Here is a 22,354-nt window from a genome sequence, read left to right as displayed (position 1 = left end):
TCATGTAATTTTTGAGAGATATTGAACCCAAACAGTAGTGATTTATAGTTTATTGTTTAAATTTTACATTTCTTGGTAAAGTGGTAGAGAGTATAGAGCAAAGAGACTTTGGTGTCAGACTGCCTGGATTCACGGTTTCTATTTGCTATATACTAGCAGTATAACCTTGAAGAAGTTATACAGCTTTTCCAAGCCTTTTTTTTTTTTAATTTATAAGATGAGGATAATAATAGTGCCAGCCTTATAGAATTGTTGTGAGAATTAAATGAGATGATATATGTACATAGGTTAATAAAATACTTCGTACAGATTTTAAGTGTTTATTATCATTATTATTATAGTGATACTGGGTTCAAGATCATCTTGACTCCTGTGACACCATTTTAATTTTAGGATACCTTGTAACTAATAAAACTCAATTTGAGAAAAAAAATTTATTTGGTATTTAGATTTGGAGAAAATATATAAAATAGTTTTGCTTATTCACTATTGTCCCAGATAAACCAGCACATAACATCTTTCACAGAGTTCTGAGATTATGTGTAGTTTACAGCTGTGATAGAAAACTTATGGTGATTAGTTTGTGATTACTTATTGTTTGTTAGGATTATTACCTTTATTTTTAGCCAAACCTTTTCGAAGTTTGAACTTGCTTTTAGCTCTTATGAATAGGGTGAAGAGTAGTTAGGCTTTATGAAGTCTAATCAGCTGCTCTAAAATCAACCTAACTTCTACTTTTTCCCTTATTTTTTTCTTTTTACTTTCAAACCTGTAAAAACATTGAAATGCTAGTATGACAAATGCCTGTATATCCTTTTACCTAGATTCACTAGTTGTTAACATTGTGCCTCTTTTGCTCTCATTCCTTGCTGTTAGACAAGTGCTGTTGCTCTCTCTATAAATACACACAGACACACACACACACACATTTTTTCTTGCTGAACTATTTGAAAGTAAGGTGGAAACGTGACACTTTACTCCCAAGTAATTCATCATGCATCTCCTAAGAACTAGCACATTTTCTTACACAACTATAATGCCATTAGCATATCTAAATAATTTAACCTTGATATGATAATATTGTCTAATGTGCAGTCCATATTCAACAATTAGATTTTTCCAAATATCCCAGTAATGTCATTATACCATTACAAAAATACCAAATCCAATTAAAGACATTAATTGTATTTAGTACTTATATGTCTGTTTTATCTAGAATAGTCTTTATCTTTTCTTTCTTTTTTTGTCTTCAGGTAGAATGCCTCACAAAATTGATTTATCTGATTTTTTTCCTCACAATTAGTTTCAGATTGAAGAGTTGTGGGTTTTTCTTTTTTTTTCTTTTTTTTTTTTTTTTACTATTACATGGGTGATGTTTTGAACTTTCCATTTAATCATATTAGGATTAACATAATGATGGCTTATTCCATTATTGGTGATTAAGTTTGATCACTTAGTTTAGCCAGATTTTGAATCAGCCATATTCTGAAAGTACGTTTTCCCTTTTGTATTTAGTAATCTGTAGGGGTGATGAATTGAGGTCGTGTGGATATTCTGTTTTGCAGGTTTTGTTTTCCTATCCAGTGATGTTAGTAGCCATTGATAAAAGCATTGGTGGTTGCCAAATAGTGATTTCCCACTTCTGTCATTCCTACATATATTTACTGACTCTCTTCTCTAAATAAGAGCTTTCTCTTCTTTTTTATTTTAGTATCACTATGTACCCAAGTATCCTTTTTTTCAAAATCTATGCAGTGTGTTATAATTTGCTACCATCATTCCTTTTGGTGATTAAATTATCTCAAATCTGGTCAGTAGTAGATCCTTCAAGCTGGTTCCCATGAACTTTGGATATGTCCACATTGGTGTTTGAGCACTTTCTTACTCATATTTGCACAATAAGATGTTCCATTCTCACCTTGTAAATGTCCTGCTCAGTGCATGGAATCAGCCATTTTACCACAGAGTCCTGGTTTATTTTAGTGGAAAATGATTCTTAGAAACCAAGATCTGGGCTGGGCGTGGTGGCTTACGCCTGTAATCTCAGCACTTTGGGAGGCTGAGGCGGGTGGATCATGAGGTCAGGAGATCGAGACCATCCTAGCTAACACAGTGAAACCCCATCTCTACTAAAAAATACAAAAAAAAAATCAGCGGGGCGTGGTGGCAGTCGCCTGTAGTCCCAGCTACTAGGGAGGCTGAGGCAGGAGAATGGCGTGAACCTGGGAGGCGGAGCTTGCAGTGATCCGAGTTCGCGCCACTGCACTCCAGCCTGGGCGACAGAGCGAGACTCTGTCTCAAAAAAACAAAACAAAACAAAAAAAAAACAAAACCAAGATCTGGTTATTGAATATGCTCTTTGCTACTGGTGTGTCATTGGTTCTAGACCGTTTAAATGGACACGCATATACACTTTTTTTTTTTTTTTGAGACAGAGCCTTGCTCTTGTTGCCCAGGCTGGAGTGCAATGGCGGATCTTGCCTCACCGCAACCTCTGCCTCCCGGGTTCAAGTAATTCTCCTGCCTCAGCCTCCCGAGTAGCTGGGATCACAGATATGTGCCCACCACACCCAGCTAGTTTTGTATTTTTAGTAGAGACAGGGTTTCTCCATGTTGGTCGGTCTGGTCTCGAACTCCTGACCTCTGGTAATCCGCACGCCTCGGCCTCCCAAAGTGCTGGGATTACAGGCGTGAGCCACTGTACCCGGCCAACATATACATTTTTTGAGAAATCATGAGTTCATAGGATACCTTCAATTCAAATTCAACACTGCAGAGTTCTCATCACTTCCTTCCAATTCCTGTTTATAGCTCTGTTTTCCCAAAGAGAGAATTCTGATTCTCAATTATATTACTATTTTTACTCATCTAACCTATCCTACAACACACATAAAATAGTTTTGGAATTACTAGACTGACTGATACTGCTTCCAGCAACAGATTTACCAAGTAAAGATTTCTTTGCCATTTTATGTTCTTAGAATATATCCCACTAAAGGTATATATAGTCAAAATAGGTGTTCAAAGTCATTTGAATTATTTTTTCTGTGTGATTATGTTATGAATGTAAAATATAGTTAGGTTCCTACCGAATTACTTTTTAATAGACTCTTTGTAAAATCAGTTATCTGTAAAACTACTAAAGTGACATAATTTAAAACTTTATAATATATAGTTATAGAGAACTCTAGAACAGTTATATCAGCTGGAGAATATTCAATTTTAAGACTTGTAAGGCTCTAAACTTGTAGCTCTATTTTTTCAGTTATAATAATATTTAAAATTAGGAATGCAAGAAAAGTGACATCAAGTGATTCCATTTGTAAACCAAAACAATTGTGTTTGTGAACATTTTAAACAATGCTCTTCTTTTAACTGATGATACAATTCAAGCATTAATCTTTAAGAATAGACATAATTGTTGGGGGTACTTTAACTAATTCCCAAGTAATAGGCCTAATGTTTTCCTGTATTTATAACCAGAATGGAAAGATTTATGTTTTTCGTTAAGTCCTTCTTCTTTGTATTTGAAGAATGCTTGTTGTGACTGTATTTTACCCTGTGATATTATTCATGTGTGAATATTCTCATTGGAAAGGGGGAAAATATGTCTCTTAATAGTTATGATACTTTATATCTCTATTGTGAGATATAACCACGTTCAGCCTTATGGTTAGTTATAACCATCTTGCTTATTAGAATGTAAGATTAATGAGGGCAGGAACTGGGTTTCATGGCTCATTGTATCTCCCTCAGTGCCTTGTAGGAGTAACCACTCAAATACTTGATGAATAAACGTGATATTTTGTGTTTAAATTACATGTAGTACTAGCTTCAGTAATATGGAAGCACCTTTTTTTTTTGGCAAGAGTAACTCATATAATGGGTCTTGGAAATGGTCTTATCCATTGTCGTAGTCTGTCTTTCATTGCTTATAACAGAATAACTGAAACTGGGTAATTTATGTAAAAAAGGAATTTATTCCTTATAGTTACGAAAGCTGAAAAGTCCAAGGTTGAGGAGCTGCATCTGGTGAGGGCCTTCTTGCTGGTGGGGACTCTGCAGAGTCCTGAGGTGGTGCAGGGCATCACATGGTGAAGGAGCTAAACACACTAGCTCCGGTCTCACTTTCTCTTCCTATAAAGCCACCAGTCCCACTCCTCTGATAACCTGTTAATCCATTAATCCATGAGTGAATTTATTTATGAGGGCAGAACCCCAATTACCCAGTCATCTCTTAAAGGCACCATGATAACATTCATATTTGCTTATTACATACCTCAAGATCACTGTATCTCAAACTGAATTTCCTATCTTCACCTTAGTCTTCTCTACTTGGGTTTCCTGTTTCAGCTAATGGAACCATTATCCTCCTAGACATTAGACCTGAAATCTCATAGTCACTTTAGTCTCCTCTCTGGTATGTGGGCATATACACATCCATATATTTGTATGATGTTGCTAGGTCTACCATGTCAACTTGTTACTTTTATCTACTCTTTTTTTTTTTTTTTTTTAAGATGGAGTCTTGCTTTGTTGCTCAGGCTGTCGTACAGTGGCACGATCTTGGCTCACTGCAACCTCTGCCTCTGGGGTTCAAGCAGTTCTCTGCCTCAGCCTCCTGAGTAGCTGGGATTACAGGCACCCGCCACCATGCCCCGCTAATTTTTGTATTTTTAGTAGAGACAGAGTTTCACCAACTTGGCCAGGATGGTCTTGAACTCCTGACCTCGTGATCCACCTACCTCAGCCTCCCAAAGTGCTGGGATTACAGGTGTGAGCCACCACACCCGGCCTTATCTACTCATTTCTAATCCTTTCACCAGTACCCTGATTGAGGTTCTCATTACCACTCGTAGACAGTCTTCTGATCAGTTGAAGGAATTGGGACATTTAATGTCGAAAAAAGAAGATTGGGGGCTAGGGAGGTTAGGAGGTATGTCTTTAAATATCAGATGGGCTGTCCAATGGAAGGATTAGTTTCAGAGGTTACAACCAGGACCAGTTAGTGAAAATAATGTGTAGACAGAAACTTGGTTCCACATAGTATGATTTTAGCAAATCTAGTTGTTTAAAATTAGCAGGTATCATGTAGTTACTATGGATACTCTAAAACAGTTATGGATGCTCTAGAACAGATATGAAAATACACAGTTTAAAACATTATCAGGCTTTTACATTTATAGCGTATTTTGAGTTTAGTACAATATTCATTTAGTACTGACCTCCCTTTTCTAGAAGTAAGTGTTCAGTCAGAGGCTGAGGGACTGCAGTTGGCAAGGATGTTGTAAAGGAGATCTTTTTACTGTATAGTGGTTGAACCCAAGTAGTAGCTGGTTATTAGTGAGTCTGAACCAGAGAGCAGATCACAGCTCTCAGGATGGTAGTGATTTTTTTTTTTTTTTTTTGAAACGGGGTCCTGCTCAGTCGCCCAGGCTGGAGTGCAGTGGCGCGATGTCGGCTCACTGCAAGCTCCACGTCCCAGGTTCACGCCATTCTCCTGCCTTAACCTCCCAAGTAGCTGGGACTACAGGCGCCCGCCACCACGCCCAGCTAATTTTTTGTATTTTTAGCAGAGACGGGGTTTCACCGTGTTAGCCAGGATGGTCTCGATCTCCTGACCTCGTGATTCGCCCGCCTCAGCCTCCCAAAGTGCTGGGACTACAGGCATGAGCCACCGCGCCCGGCCGTGATTTTTTTTATTCTTTAAATTTACACATTTTCTTTCACTACTCCTCTCCACCCAAGTACTGTTGATTAGGAAAGATTAGTGATAGCTTGTATTGTGTGAGACAATGGTCAAGAACTACTGTTAATATTAATACTTACTAGTGCCAGGCACAGTGGCTCATGCCTATAGTGCTAGAACTTTGGGAGGCTGAGGTGGGCGGATCGCTTGAGGTCAGGAGTTTGAGATCAGCCTGGGCCACATGGCAAAACCCCGTCTCTACAAAGAATATAAAAAAGTAGCCAGGTGTGGTGGTGCCTGCCTGTAGTCCCAACTACTAGGGAACTGAGGTGGGAGGATTGCTTGAGCCTGGGAGATCAAGGCATTTGGCACTGCACTCCAGCCTGGGCAACAGAGTAAGACCTTGTCTCAAAAAAAAAAAAAAAAAGAACCAAAAAAACAAACAAAAAACCAACACACACACAAAACACCAAAAAACAAAAAAAGTATTAGTTATTAGATGCTTTGTAAATTCTCTTTCAGTCCTGAGATTCTTACATCCTTCATTTCTTGTAGGAGTTAATTATACTTTGTTGATTAAATGATTTGACTCTTTACCTCTTATATAAAGATAGCAGTCTATATAAGACTCTATAAGTCTCTGTATTAACTCACGGTGTTTACCTCTTATATAAAGACTACTGGCTCTATATAAGAGGTTAACACCGTGAGTTAATATTAAGAGCTTGGAAAGTTGCGTTTTGAAGTATGGAGGCTCCAAGTATTCGTAGTTCCCTTCGACTTATCAGAGGTTACTAAGAACCTGACATAATTAAAATATATTTATCAAACAACTGTGTGGTAAATATTATGTTCTTCTTAGAGATAAGATCAAGGCTTAAGGCTATCTTAAAACAGCCTAGCTGTCATTAATAATTCTTATTTTGGTCTTCAAGTACGTGATTGAGGTCATTTAAACTCCTTACATCTTATTTAGGTTGGTTATGGTGATGACTTTGCACAGTCTGTGAAGATGTAATATGCAGTGCTGCAGAAGTGGAGGTTTTTGCCACAAGCCGGGTGTGAGGAACTTGGTAGAAGTTATGTGTGACCATAAATGTGTGTCTGCTTTATACTTAGTTTCTTTCATGTATATTTTACTCGTTAGATTTAAGGGAAGAATGCATTGGTATTTTATTTAAGTCATCATTATAAAATAGCTATGCATTGATTCAGTGTTTTTTATTGGAGGAGGTGATCCTTAGGAGTCCTAAGAATGTTTGTAAGATTTTTCTTGAGGCAAAACTATCTTATTAGTCTCTCTGCTATCAGCCCTTTATTCTTCTTTTAAAAGCCATTTTCTGAACCTGCGTGTCCTGCCTTTATTGTGTTGCTGTTCCTTTTTTCCATCTTTTTGTCATTATCTCTTACTGCCATCTACCTTGCCTACCCCTTAGCTCTGAGAGGGGACACTGCACATAAATATTACTATTGCTCTCCCCTTCATATTTGCCGCTTTTTAAAAATATAAGGAAAAGAATTTACAAACTGACCATTTATAGAGTACAAGTTCAGTGTATGAAGATAGAAGACTGGCAGGTATCGGTGAAGAGAAGGAATAGAAATGGACATAATAATTGATGTTTCTGTAAACAAAGAAGAGGGAGAGAAGAAATGAGAGCAGAGATGATAGCCCATTGTATTAGAGACCTTCAAGATCAGATAAGGGATTGATATTTCTTACTAAAAATGCAAGCAGGTAGAAAAGGTTACATATAATAGATAAAAAACTTAGAGTAGACTTCACAGTTCATTTTATTTGATGATGTGGCTAAAAGCACATAAAAATTCTAAATCAATATCTATATTTCATCTAGCAGCAGAATACTATTAGAGGAAAATGCCTGAGGATTCGCAAATTCCAGAGGTCTGCGGTGTTTTTACCCATTGCACTATGTGACTGAGATGTATTCCACAGACTTAATCCCTAAAGTTCTGCCAGGAGCATTTACTTGGCCTTAAATCCTCAGTGGATAAAGTAGTCTTCTTATTGCTAGATGGGAGAGGCTGATTACCTTCACCTGCCCTTCTTGTACATTGATTTGAGTACTCTTTACATTTATCAGTTTACAATTTTTTGACTATCTTAATGCATGGTTATTGGTTAGAAAAGTGACTCTCTAAAAATGACATCTGGGTCTCAATCGATAATTTTCCTATTAGATGTTGTAGCTCTGCTCTCCAAAAGAATTCTGCTTAGTCTTCACTGTGCTTTTTGTATCATTAACAGTAAAGTTAGGAATAAACCTCATCTGTTAGCTTTATCTTTGCTTACTGAGATAGGATAAAATAGTTTTCTTCTCTTTAATACTATTATCATCTAATTAAAATGGATGTGTTAGAATGTTAACAATGCACAGAAATACGAAGATGGCAGATGATAAGGTTGTTGTAGTATGTATTAGTAAAGAACATCTGCTTGAAAAAAGATTTAGTAATTTTTCTAAGTCGGGGATGGTGATTGGTGTCTGTAGTCCCAGCTACTTGGAAGGCTGAGGCGGGAGGAATGCTTGAATGCAGGAGTTTAAGTCTGCAGTGAACTATGATTGTGCCACTGCACAGTCCATCCTAGGCAACAGAGGGAGACCCCTTTTTACTTAAAGAAAAAAAAAAGGAGGGGAGATTTAATAATTTCTCATAGTTTTTAAAGAAGTAATTCATAAGCACCTTCTAAAAATAGTTTGGAAATTGTGAAGTATATTATTTTGATGCTTTCCAGACTGAGAATCTAATGACACCACAGAGAATAAACAAGAATTTTGGCATATCAGTTAATCACTGGGGCAGTGAAACCAGGCATTTTAACTGCTACAGGGATTGAAATATACTGACAGAGAAGACATCCTATTACAAAATTCCTAATTTTATAATTATGGCTAAATTATTATGTTTCTTTATGCTTTGTAGTCAAATGCATTTTAATTTTTTTTTTTTTAACAAAAGCAGGCAAGCAGTTTCCTCATTTGTGTGGCTTTTTTTGTTTTTTTTTTTTTTGCTCTTTTGCAGTTAAACTAAAAGTACTGTTTGTCTTGCTTTCCTTGGCTTATCTGACACAAATATAAATAAAATATTTTAATAGAACAAAGCATTAATTTATTAATTTTTCTCTTTCCAAATGTTACCCCATTTATTTTAAGGAGAAACAAAAATTATGAATTAACAAGGAATAATCCTCCAAGTTACTTTATTTAGCTAGAGTTGCCATGGGGAATTAAATTGAGGAAGTTAAATGTTCACATGACTAAATAGCTGAATCTGATGTCTCTAAGAACCACAAGAATAAGGTTCTTTATCTTAAAAAGGAGAAAAAAAATGTCTCAGCATTTTAACTTTATCAGCTGTTTAGGAATTTTGTAATAGGATGTCTTCTCTGTCAATTTTCTAGTCCAGCAGTTTCAGTTGTATTGTTAGAATTTAATATAACCTGGTTATATTTGTAATTTAGTGTATTCAATTTTTTATTTGAGCAGTTTACTTTTGAATAATTTCGATGTTTTTTAAAAGAGGCTCAATGTGAACAATTTAAATAATAAAGAGAAATACAAAGAGGAAAGTCAAAGTAGAGGTTCATTTCTTAGATGCCAACATTATGGGCTGGGCGCAGTGGCTCACACCTGTAATCCTAGCATTTTGGGAGGCCAACGCGGGTGAATCACCTGAGGTCAGGAGTTCGAGACCAGTCTGGCCAACATGGTGAAACCCCGTCTCTACTAAAAATACAAAAATTAGCTGAGCATGGTGGCACATGCCTGTAATCCCAGCTACTCCCGAGGCTGATGCAGGAGAATTGCTTGAAACTGGGAGATGGAGGTTGCAGTGAGCTGAGATCGCACCATTGCACTCTGGCCTGGGCAACAGAGCAAGACTCTGTCTCGGGGAAAAAGAAAAAAAAAGAAACTAACATTATGAACTTCTAGACATTGTTTTATGTATATATGTACATGTGTGGGCATATGTATATACATATATGATATTTATGTGTCGACATGCATAAGTTATATTCATGCTGTTCCCCTTTTTTTCTCACTCTATACCCTTGATATCTTTTTATAGTGATAAATATAGATCTATATAATTATAATATGTATATGTCATAATTTAGTCATCAGCAGATGATTTTATGTCTGTTAGTGCTGGCTGTGCTATTCTCTGCCATCAGAGTTAATAATTTGAGAAATAATTATGTTCCTGTTTATGAGTTAATAATTTGAGAAATAGTTATGTTATTGTTAATTATGCTTGTTTTTTCAGGATTGGCAGTTTGATCTCTTGTGATGAAAAAAATTCATTTAATGTACATTTCTTAGGTCTAGTAAGGTTGAAAATATTTTGTATGTTTATGGCCTTTTTCTTTTTCCAATTGCCTTTTTTTTCTGTTTAGGTTTTTCCTTATTGATTTATAAGACCTTTTGGTCTATTAAGGACATTAACTCTTTATCTATGTAACTGGTAATTGGTATTGAACTTTTTTCCTTATTGTTGGATTGTAACAACCTTATACTGTTTTTCTTCTTTCTCTACAAAGTTTTCATTTTTATTTAATTACATTTTCCTGTCTGATTTCTGGTTTTGTATACCATGCTTAGGAAAACCTTTTTTTTTGAGATAGAATCTTGCTCTGTTGTCCAGGCTGGAGTGAAGTAGCACAATCTCAGCTCACTGCAACCTCCACCTCCTGGGTTGAAGCAATTCTTCTGCCTCAGTCTCCCAAGTAGCTGAGATTACAGGCGTGTGCCACCACGCCTGGCTAATTTTTTTGTATTTTTAGTAGAGACGAGGTTTCACCATGTTGGCCGTGCAGGTCTTGAACTCCTGACCTCAGGTGATCCACCCACTTTGGCCTCCCAAAGTGTGGGGATTACAGGCATGAGCCCACCATGCCCAGCCAGAAAGGCCTTTTCTACCCCAAGATTTAAAAAATAATTTAAATCTATGTTTCCTTGAAATACGTGCACATATGTGTTTGCATTTGTATTTAAATATTTGATTCATCTAGAATTCATCATTTATTGAGGTAGTCATCTAGCTTTATTTTAAAAACTGTCTATCTTATTGTTTTAGCATTATTTATTAAATTAGCCATCTTTTCTCACTCGTGTAGTTATTTTTCGTATTAGGTACTAAATTCTTAAATATGCTTGGGTTTATATTTGTGCTCTCCATTATGTTTTATTCAGTGCTATCCTGTGCTAATAAGAAAAGTAAATTTAAATAGTACTAAACTTTACTGTAGTTTTATAGTGTGTTTTAATATGTGGTAAGGCAACTCTCCTCTTCAATCGGAATTTTTGGTTATCCTTTATAAAGTGTCTCAATTTGTAATACTTTCCAACATGGCTCAAGGGATCATCTTTCAAAATAATCTCCGATTTATCCAAAGTTAAGAGTTTTAGAAACAGCCATTTTAATATTTATTTTTTTTTTGGAGACAGAGTCTTGCTCTGTTGCCCAGGCTGGAGTGCAGTGGCACAGTCTTGGCTCACTGCAAGCTCTGCCTCGCAGGTTCAAGTGATTCTCCTGTCTTAGCCTCCTGAGTAGCTGGGATTACAGACGTGCACCACCATGCCTGGCTAATTTTTGTATTTTTAGTAGAGATGGTGTTTCACCATGTTGGTCAGGCTGGTCTCGAACCCCTGACCTTGTGATCCACCCACCTTGGCCTCCTAAAGTGCTGGGATTATAGGCGTGAGCCACCGCGCCTGGCTATTTATTTATTTTTGAGACAGTATCTTGTTCTGTCGTCCAGGTTGGAGTGCAGTAGCACAGTCATTGCTTACTGCAGCCCTGACTTCCTCAGCTCAAGTGATCCCCCAACCTCACCAGTAGCTGGGACTGTAGGCACACGCCACCATGTCTGGCTAATTTTTAATTTCATAGGGAGAAAAATTCACTATGTTGTCCAGGCTGTCTTGAAAACTCGGCTCCAGCAGTTCTCCCCTTCAGCCTCCCAAAGTGTGAGGATTGCAGGTGTGAGCCACCACACCAGGCCCCATTTAAATTTTTATTACAGAAATAAAGTGGGTTTCAGTCTTTACAGAAAAATGGAATTTAATTTTAGTCATATGAAAAGTAACTATGCTGAATTATTTATTAAACTAGCAACAACTCATCTTTAGTTTAACCTTATGATAATGATTTTATCGTTCTCAACTACTCTATCTAACAATGATAATGAAAGTATTTTCATAGAATAGTTAAGGATGTGTTCCAAAGGCATTTCAATTGTTTCAAGTTTGGGGGTAAAGTTACTCTGAGTAAATAGTGTAGCTACATAGCAGGAGTTTTGGCCAAAAATAATGAAATAACAACTCAACAATTTATTCCACTCTAAGGGCCTTTGAGGTTAGAATATTTGTTTAATTTCTGTATCTATCACAGCATCTTAATTTTTAATTTTAATTTTTGTGGGTACATAGTAGGTGTATATATTTATGGGGTACATGAGATGTTTTGATATAGACATGAAATGTGTCATACTTACATCATGAAAAATAGGGTATCTGTTCCCTCAAGCATATATCTTTGTATTACAAACAATCCAATTATGCTCTTTTAGTTATTTTTAAATGTTCAATTAAATTATTATTGACAATAATCCCCCGTTGTGCTATCAAACACTAGGTCATATTCATTCTTTCTTTTTTTTTGTACCCATTAACCATTCCCACCTCTCCCCAACCCTCTCATTACCCTTTCTAGCCTCTGGTAACCATCCTTCTACTCTCTGCCTCCATGGATTTGTCACAGCATCTTATCTTGCTTATGTATTTACTTAGGCATCATTATCTAAGATACAGACTTCCCCATATAACATGTCTGATTGCTCACTGTCTTCATTTTTTCCCCATCCAGTTTAAGGCATCTTGGTTTTCACACTTGCTGAGGACTGTCCAGAGTATTCCGGATGGCTGGCGATGGGAACTGTCTGAAGCAAAAAGTCTTCCCTGTGGCCTTCTTTCTTTCAGACTTAGAAAGAAGATACCTGCATGCACATACTCTCATTTAAAAATTTTGGATCTAGAAGATCAAGCTTGGTGGCTTTTTAAAAATAATTTTTTTTAATTCTAAAAATAATGTTTTTGTATAAGATTTGGAAAATGTGGGCAACTGTGGTATGAAAATAACCACAGAGAAACTACTTTTAACATTTTGCTGTACTTCTTTCTTACTTTCTAACTCCCTTCATTCCCCCTCCGCTGTCCCTGCCCTTGCCTGTGTCATATGACACATAAGTTTCAGATCCTGCATAGTGTTTCCCCATTTTAGGAGACATTTTTAATGAGTGCATAATCCATCATGTGGGTGCACTATATATAATTCACACATTTTATAAACTCTTTTCCTTTTCTTGCTTTTCCAGATTTTGCTAAATTATGTATGCAGTTTTCTTGAGGAAAATTCTTCTTTCCTTTTCTTTATTCTAGTGTCAGTTAAAAAAAAATTCTAATTCTGGTGAGAGTGCTGCTAGTGATATACCTATATTTCATATCAGTTCACTGATTCCTTTAATAAATATTTTTGAGAACCAATTCTGTGCCAGGCAGAATTTAAGAACAGTCAGTTACAATATAGTGCAATGAATGTGGTGATACAGGAAAATGTAGGATCCTGTGAGAACTAAGAGGAGGACACCTATCTTAGTTTAAAGTTTAGAGAAGGCAGTCAGGAAATCTTACCAGTCTTACCAGAGAAACTGAAACCAAAGCTGGGTTTCAGGGACTCCATGATAGTAAGTTCGTCATACAGTGAGGGTGAGCAGTAAGGCACTTGAGGTAGAGGGAACAGATGCAAAGGCATGAGGTACCAGATAACATACCAAGTTCAGGAAGCTTTGATATTAATATTAAATGTGGTTTCAGCATATGCTGCATGTGAAGTAGTAAAAGAGGAAACTGAGTAAGTAGGCAGAGGTTATTTCATGAAGGGCCTTAAATATCATCCTTAAGTACCAGGAACTATGCCAAGTGCTAGGGGTATAAACAAAAAAACAGAGTCCTTGAGGAATGTGTTTATAGCTTTCATTCTCATTTATACGTCAGCAGTTCTCAAATTAATATGCCTAGCCCAGACCTCTCCTTTGAGCTCCAGATCTATATATCCAACTGCCTATTTAATTGACATCCCGAGAATATATCTGGAGTGTAAGTTCCAAGAGAGCAGGTATTTCATTGCCTTTGTTCTCAGCTATACCTGCAGTGCCTAGAACAGTGCCTGGCAATAATTTGTCTAATGATTAAAGAAAAGAATGGCAGGGCGCGGTGGCTCGCGCCTGTAATCCCAGCACTTTGGGAGGCCAAGGTGGGTGGATCACGAGGTCAGGAGTTCAAGACCAGCCTGCTGGGAGGCAGAGATTGCAGTGAGCTGAGATGTTGCCACTGTACTCCAGCCTGGGCGACAGAGCGAGACTCCATCTTAAAAAAAAATAAAAAAGAAGGCTGGCGCAGTGGCTCACGCCTGTAATCCCAGCACTTTGGGAGGCCGAGGCGGGCGGATCACGAGGTCAGGAGATCAAGACCATCCTGGCTAACACGGTGAAAACCCGTCTCTACTAAAAATACAAAAAATTAGCCGGATGTGGTGGCAGGCACCTGGAATCCCAGTTACTTGGGAGGCTGAGGCAGGAGAATGGCATGAACCGGGGAGGTGGAGCTTGCAGTGAGCCGAGATTGCGCCACTGCACTCCAGCTTGGGGGACAGAGCAAGACTCTGTCTCCAAAAAAAAAAAGAAAAGAACTACTCTCTGCTTGTGTTTCTCAGAGACATCAGACATCTTAAATACCACGTATCTCAAATCAAATTCATAATCTTCTCCCTCTAACCTCTCCCTCTCCTGATGTTTCCTATCTCAGTGATTGGCACCATCTATTTAGTTTCACAGACCAAAGCCTGGGTATATCTTTGGCATATCCCTGTTCTTTACCTTCCATATCCATTGTGTCACCAAGACTTACTGAATTTTCTACATGTTTCCTCAGATGTCCATTTCTCCATCTTCACTGCTCCAGTCCAAGCTGTCATCTCCTAGTCCTGTATAATACAGGTTGAGCATCCTTAATCCGAAAATCAGAAATTTGAAATTTTCCGGGATCTGTAACTTTTTGAGTGCCAAGATGATGCTCAAAGGAAATGCTCATTGGAGCATTTTGGATTTTGGATTTTCGGATTAACGATCCTCAACTAGTAAGTATACATAATGCAAATATTAAAAAAAAAATAGAAATCCAAACACTTCCAGTCCCAAGCATTTTGGATAAGGGATACTCAACCTGTAGTAGTAAACTCATTATCTACTCTTGTTCCTTTCCATGTTCTCCATGCTGCTATTGAAGTAAACAAACCTACTGAATCTGGTTATGATATTCCTGTTTGAAACAAATTGCTCTTAGGATAAAGAACAAAATTTTTAACCTGGTCTACAAGGCCGTTTGTGCTTTGGCATCTATATAACCCTATAGCCTCATTTCATGCCACTTTTTTAGACATCTCATGCCACTTTTTTAGACTTTTCTGTTTTCTAGTCACCTTGACTTTTTAAGTTCTTCCAATAGACCATGCTTTCCCCTGGCTCAGAACTATGATGTATAATTGGTAACTTTTAATACATATTATAAAATGGAATGTCTATTGTTAGAGAAATGAATGTATCAATATTTTTGAGTAGATACCTCTAATCCTAAAAGGGTAATGTTCTGTGCAGCATTCTTTTCTTGAAAAGTAAACTGTCTGTGAATTATTGCAAATAAGCACAAGCATTTTCAGTTATAATTTGTTCCTTTTGAGATTGTATCACACATCTCAATTTTCCCTGAAGTCAGTAATAAAACAAACACTTATGAGCTACATTTATTCTATTTTAAAGTAAGACAACATTTTCCATTATAAATTTAAGCTGTTCTATTTTTTTAAGTGCTGCAGTATGGAGATAGGAAGGAAACGTAGGAAATGTCTTATTTAAAAAACAAAACAAAATAATTAGACTTTATGTGAAAGTAGTGACTAATCAATGTAAGTGGAAGCTTCCATTCTGAAGATAGTCAAGATTTTTTATAAGATTTCAAATCACCTTCTCTAATTACAGATAAAAACAAATCTTGGATATTCTCACTTGCGCCAATGCGCCAGAGCAGAGCTGTGTTACTAAATTGATTTATTGTATTCAACTGTGAGCAGTTGGGGGAGATTATTGCTTGGTTTTGCATGATAGGTTTATTGTTGTATATTTGTTAGTAAAGGTTTTTTGTAATTAAAATATAGAATATCTTATTCTATAAGATTTCTGTTTGTAAAATGAGAAATTGGTTTTCTGTTTATTTCTGACTGTAAAAAGAGAAATTGTTTTGTCCATTTCCAGTTCAAATTGTATTTAATCACTTAAGTAACTTTAACAGGTATTGCTCCATGTAACCATATATGTTGTAATTACTGATTTTTTCCTTAATTTTTAAAGTCAGTAGAAAAGATTAAACTCTACAGAAGAATGCAATCAAGTGATGGCTTTTCCTTTAGAATTTGAATATGGAGGCTACAGGAACAGATGAAGTTGACAAGCTAAAAACCAAATTTATATCTGCTTGGAACAACATGAAATATAGTAAGTATCATGTTTTAAAAATTGTATAAATCCAAAGAAATATTTGGCAATATTTATCATTTTCCCTCTTAAGTCACTGACAATTTCTTGAGAATAAATGGCATACTTTACTTTGAATGAAATATTTCTATAAGGAATGTAGTTAAAAATATCTCCTGAAGAAAGAGCCAAGTATCATCATAAACATTGCTTAGAAACTCAAGCATACGATGTGGTCTCCTTTTTTCTTTTTTTTGAGACTTAGTTTTGCTCTGTCACACAGGCTGGAGTGCAGTGGTGCAATCTCAGCTCACTGCAACCTTTGCCTCCCAGGTTCAAGTGATTCTCCTGCCTCAGCCTCCTGAGTAGCTGGGACTACAGGTGCACACTACCACACCTGGCTAATTTTTATTGTATTTTTAGTAGAGATTGGGTTTCACCATGTTGGTCAGACTGGTCTTGAACTCTTGACCTCATGATCCGGCCACCTTGGCCTCCCAAAGTGCTGGGATTACAGGCGTAAGCCACTGGGCCTGGCCTTTTTTCCTTTTTTTTAAAGTTGCTAGAGTATATTAATATCCTCATGTCTTGTGTAATTTTTTTTTTTTTTTTTTTAGCATTGTAAAGCATATAGAATTTATTCAGGTGATGATAATACCTTGGCTTTTCAGATACAATTTCAGGCAGCCTCATCTCTGTGCCAGGAAATAAGCAAAATAGGCCTCTTCCCACACAAAACAGACTGTAAAGTTCGTGCACTGATACCTCTGATTTTTCTCTTAGATATTTTTAACCTAGTTCCTTTTGATTTGCAAACAAATCTAATAAGGAGTATATGGCTATTTTTGAAGCCCACCTAAGATGGAGAAGTACTTGGGCAGAACCAGCTTCAACAGGAAAAAAGCTCATATTCATAAAATAAGTGTGAAAACAGAATTCAGTAAAACCCCTTGATAACGCAAATTCAGGAAAAACACAATTGGCAGTTTAAATTATGTACCATAAGAACATTGTGAGAACTTGATAAAGACCATTGTGAGCTATCTGAAAATAAATTAAAATTTTTTCTTTCTTATGTCCTTTAATTGCATAGTTTTAAAAGTGTGTTTAAAATTCTTTATTTGAAACTAGCATAAATTGCCTTTATTTCCAGTTCATTGTCCAAATATTGTATTTTGCAACTGTTGCCAAAAATACACATCCATAAATAATAATCGATAGTTTGAAATTAAATAAAAGAAAATGCTGCTAGACTTTTAGTCTGAAATCTTTTAATTACAAAACGTTTTCTTTTTTTTTTTTTGCTAGGTTGGGTGTTGAAAACAAAGACGTATTTTAGTAGAAATTCTCCTGTATTATTGCTTGGAAAATGTTACCATTTTAAATATGAAGGTAAGTACAAAATTTGTAAACCATTTAAAAATTTTTGTAGAAATCATCATGTAACTTTTTATTATTTTATTTCTAGATTAATCTACTTTTGCAATATTTCTTTTAAGTATTTGTATTTCTTTTTTTTACATATGCTTTTATTTTTCCGTGATTACAAACACAACTGAATATCAAATGCACAAAGTGAGAATTATACGGGGAAAAAAAATCAGATACATTCATATATATATCACCTTTTCAAGGCTATTTCCATCCAGAATAACCTTGGTTTGCCAGGGCCAATAGAAAGAAGTCACAAAATCGCCTTTAGTCAAATCTGTGTGTTTGCTTTCTTTTATAATTCCAATACCTCCACCATCAACGACTTGAGATAGCTGCCAAGGTGTTATATAATCAGTGCCAGTGTCTTCATTCATTCTACAACAAAGGCTGTCACTTCACACTTGGAAGGTTGCACAGCAGCCAGGCAGAGGCACTCCTCACTTCCCAGATGGGGCAGCCGGGCAGAGGCGCTCCTCACTTCCCAGACGGGGCGGCCGGGCAGAGGTGCTCCTCACATCCCAGACGATGGGCGGTCAGGCAGAGACGCTCCTCACTTCCTAGACGGGGTGGCGGCGGGGCAGAGGCTGTAATCTTAGCACTTTGGGAGGCCAAGGCAGGCGGCTGGGAGGTGGAGGTTGTAGCGAGCTGAGATCACGCCACTGCACTCCAGCCTGGGCAACATTGAGCATTGAGTGAGCGAGACTCTGTCTGTAATCCCAGCACTTCGGGAGGCCGAGGTGGGCAGATCACTGGAGGTCAGGGGTTGGAGACCAGTCTGGCCAACACGGCGAAACCCCGTCTCCACCAAAAATACAAAAACCAGCCAGGCGTGGTGGTGTGCGCCTGCAGTCCCAGGTATTTGGCAGGCCAAGGCAGGAGAATTACGGGAGCCCGAGGCAGGGAGGTCGCAGTGAGCCAAGATTATGCCGCTGCACTCCAGCCTGGGCAACAGAGGGAGACCGTCCGGAAGGAAGGGAGGGAGGGAGGAAGGAAGGAATTTGTATTTCTTATAGGCCATAATATATTACTATGTTGTTTGGGTTTCTTGTTAACTACTTGAGGATAAGGACCTTGTCATCTTTTGTTATATCCCCATAATTTTGGACTTATAGTATGATTACTAAGTAAATATTATTTGAATTGATATGTTAATATTCTTTGTCACATTCTCTGATAATTAAAAGTGTCACCTTAGTTAATCTAAAAATGATAATTTTTTTAATTCTTAAGGATGTTTCAGTATCTGAAATTGACTTTACTTGATGGTTTTGAATTTCTACGTATACTAATTCTTTAAATAATTTTCTTATATTTTCTTTTAATAATTCATGTCACTCGTTGGGTGCCAGGCACCATGCTGGGCTCTTTAGGAAATATCTTTAATTCTTACAACAAACCTACAAGGTAGATTCAGGTATTCTCATCTTGTGAATGTGAAGGCAGGAAATTTGAGAAGTTAAATAATTTGTCCAAAGTCACATGGGTATTAAATGGCAGAGCTGAAATTTAAACCAAGACTATGTCTCTAGTACTGGCGTTCTTTTAAATATACATCCTTGCTTGGTTTTGTGTTTTGTGTGTGAGAAAGAGAATGAGTATGTGTTACAGTATGTTGTTATCATCGCTTTTCATTTTTGGTTGACCTATTTTGGTATATCATTTATTAGCAATTTTCTAAAACCTTGTAAATGGCTTGTAGTAGTAACAGCTGACATTTATTGAGCATTTATAATGTGCCAAGTGGTATTCTAAATAATTTACATGTATTAACTCACTGAGTCCTTACAACAGTCTTGAAGGATAAGTAGGAATTTGATAAAGAAGGAATGCATTTTAGGTAAATAGAATGGCATGATGAAAGCAATAGCAGTGAGATATTAAAGGGCGTATTTAGGAGACAGAGAGATGTCCAGTTTAGCTATGGTAGGAGATAATTCTGAAAAGGACCAAATTATAGAGGAAATCTTGAGTGCTGTGCTAAAGAGTTAGGTCACTTTTTTTTTGGGGGGGGGCAGAGGACAACCACAGCAATACATATGGTTGAGAGTGTGGATTTATATCTATATGTCTGATGCATATAAGCATTTTAAGTGATATTATTTATGATTTCAAAAATTAAAAATTTATTAGAATTATTCTTAGGATAGCATTATATATATATATTTTTTTGGAAGAAATACTTTGAAAAATCAAGAGATGAAAAGTAAATGATAAAGAAGCTATGAATGAGGGAAATAGAAGACTTCTTTTCTGGAGTAGGATTGGGGATATAGGAAAGGAGAAAGGTGTGGGAGGAGGGGATAAGAAAAGAGAGAGAGCCAGAAAGGCAGCCGGAGGGTGTGTGTCCACTGAGAGGTTTCCTCGTTATTGTCCCTGATCTTCAGTAAAGTCAATTAAGCTCATGAAATACTTGATGTAAGAGGAATTTTTCTGGAAAAAGGTGAAATTTGGCATCTGGGATGAAAAAAACAACACATTATCATCACAAGAGCTAGAAGCACATAGGACCATGAAACCTTAAGCTGTGAAGAATTAGCAGAAACCTTAGGGCTAGCTTTGCCTTCTACATGTCATATCATTTTTGGTTCAAACAACTTTACTAAGCTTTCAGAGGTAGGAGATGGGGTACCCAGCTGGCTTCTTAATTACAATGATTATTTTTGAGCAATGAAATGAAAAATTTCATTTAATTATTTTTGGTAATCATTTGTTGAAAACATGCTGGCTAGGACATGGATCATGCCCAGAAGGAGCACATCAAAATCATAACTGAATATATGCTTGTGAAATCATAAGAATTATATATATTAGTTTCTGCCCCCTGTTCCTGACTCAGAGCTCCGAAAACTCTTATAATATCCTGAGCGGTAGGGGTGCTAGGAACGTCTTTTGTTCTAGTGTTTGGTCTTTGATCCCAGTTCCTAACACAGTTGGTAAAACTCTTACAATTTGCTGAGTGATGGGGGTGATGGGAGTGTCTCCTATGGAGCTCCTAAATCCCTTGGAATTTCCTGGGTTATTAGAATGATCTTTTGTTCTAATGAGGTGACTCTGTGGGTTTCTGGATGGCATCTTGTCACCAGAAAGACCAAGCCATGATTAGAAGCTTGGAACTTTCAGCCCCATTCTCAATCCTCTGGGGAAGGGAAGAGGAGATTGAGTTGATAATTTATCATGCCTATGTGATGAAGCCTCCATAAGAATCCCTAAAATATGGGATATGGAGAGCTTCTGGATTGGTGAACACATCCACCTCCTGGGAGGGTAACATACTCCTTCAACTCCTAACAACTTCATGGGAGCAGAAGCTGCTGTGCTTGGGACCCTTCTAGACCTTTTTCTGTGTACCTCTTCATCTGTATTCTTTATAATATCCTTTGTAATAAATGGCAAAATATAACCAAGTGTTTCCTTGAGTTCTGTGGGTCATCACAGCAAATTACCAAACCTGAGGAGGGGATAGTGGGAACCGCTGATTTGTAGCCAAGTGGGACGGAAGTATGGGTAATCTGGAACCTACTTCTGATGATTGGCATCTGAAGTGGAGATTGATCTTATGGGACAGCCCTTAACCTCTGGGGTCTGTGCTAACTTCAGGTAGTTAGTTCATAATCGAAGTATAGGATTCCCGATTGGTGTCTGGAGAGTTGGAAAATCGGTTGATGTGGGAAAAACCTTCACACATTTGGTGTCAGTAGTGAACTGTTGAATGTAGACTAAAAGGAAGTGTTTTTCCACTTCATGCTTTAGAAAGATAACTGATGGTAATGTAAAAGAATTGAAAGTCAGTAGACAGGACATGATGATTTTGATATAGGGCAGTGGATCTGGAAAAGAGAGGATGGATTTGAGATATTTTAAGGTAGGATCAACAGCATCTGGCGGATGATTGGATTTGGGGTCTTCAGAGACAGAGAGGAAACAAAGATTTAAATGTCTCCATCTTGGATGATCATGTTGGTAACCAAAAGTGGTGTACTAGAGGAAGCCTGAATTTTAGGGGGAAGATAATTTAAATTCGGATATGTGTTATTTGAGGAAGGCTGTGTGGAAGTGAAGGATAGACATATTGATTTGTTAGTTTAGTTTTTTTTTTTTTTTTCAGCAAGGTGGGCAAGGTGGCATTTAAGGCCAATAGATAAGATCACATTGATGGAAAGTATAGGTGGAAAATATCTATCTTTAAGGATATACTAAAGAAGAAGGATCAGTGAATTAAACTGAGAAAGGAAAGGCAATATATAGCATAAAATTCATAATAGTATACTACTGTAGAAACCAAAGGAAAGACATTTGCAGAAAAAGGGGGTTGTACAAAGTGTATAAATGCTTAAAAGAGATAGAGCAGGAAATAGCCTGAGTAGAGGGTGTAGGGTCTGGCAATGAGAAATTACTGATGACTTTTGAGAGAGCATTTTTACTAGAGTGGTATGAATAGAAAAGTAAAAGCAGTCATATTAACAGCAGCTAGTCTACATTTACTGACGCTGTGATATGTGCTATTTGCTGTGGCTACATGATATGTGCTAAAACTAAATTGCATTGTTTTATAGAATGAATAGTTATGATATTGGAGTAGAGAAAAACTTATTTTTTATATTCTGAGGCAGTGTCTTGCTCTG

At 37.0% G+C, this 22,354-nt stretch overlaps 1 protein-coding gene across 10 annotated transcripts in view; it reads left to right on the top strand.

Annotated features, from left to right (window-relative positions):
* The window catches only part of ATG4C (autophagy related 4C cysteine peptidase), an 83,116-nt gene that overhangs the window by 3,736 nt on the left and 57,026 nt on the right, over nt 1–22,354 (top strand). For 3 of the 10 annotated variants that reach the window (XM_055233735.2, XM_055233732.2, XM_055233731.2), the window contains exons 2-3: nt 16,176–16,319; nt 17,607–17,690. In XM_055233735.2, the coding sequence (XP_055089710.1) occupies nt 16,244–16,319; nt 17,607–17,690 (160 nt within the window). In that variant the 5' untranslated portion in view covers nt 16,176–16,243. Of the gene's footprint in view, nt 1–12,580; nt 12,841–14,703; nt 14,909–16,175; nt 16,320–17,606; nt 17,691–22,354 lie in introns of all 10 variants that reach the window. The other 7 variants (XM_063613346.1, XM_063613348.1, XM_063613349.1 and 4 more) reach the window with 4 other exon arrangements.

This window comes from Symphalangus syndactylus, chromosome 19 (assembly GCF_028878055.3).
Source record: "Symphalangus syndactylus isolate Jambi chromosome 19, NHGRI_mSymSyn1-v2.1_pri, whole genome shotgun sequence".
In the NCBI taxonomy this organism is placed as follows: domain Eukaryota; kingdom Metazoa; phylum Chordata; class Mammalia; order Primates; family Hylobatidae; genus Symphalangus; species Symphalangus syndactylus.
Note: the sequence above shows the minus strand (reverse complement) of the source record. Positions and strands in the feature narration are given on the sequence as shown.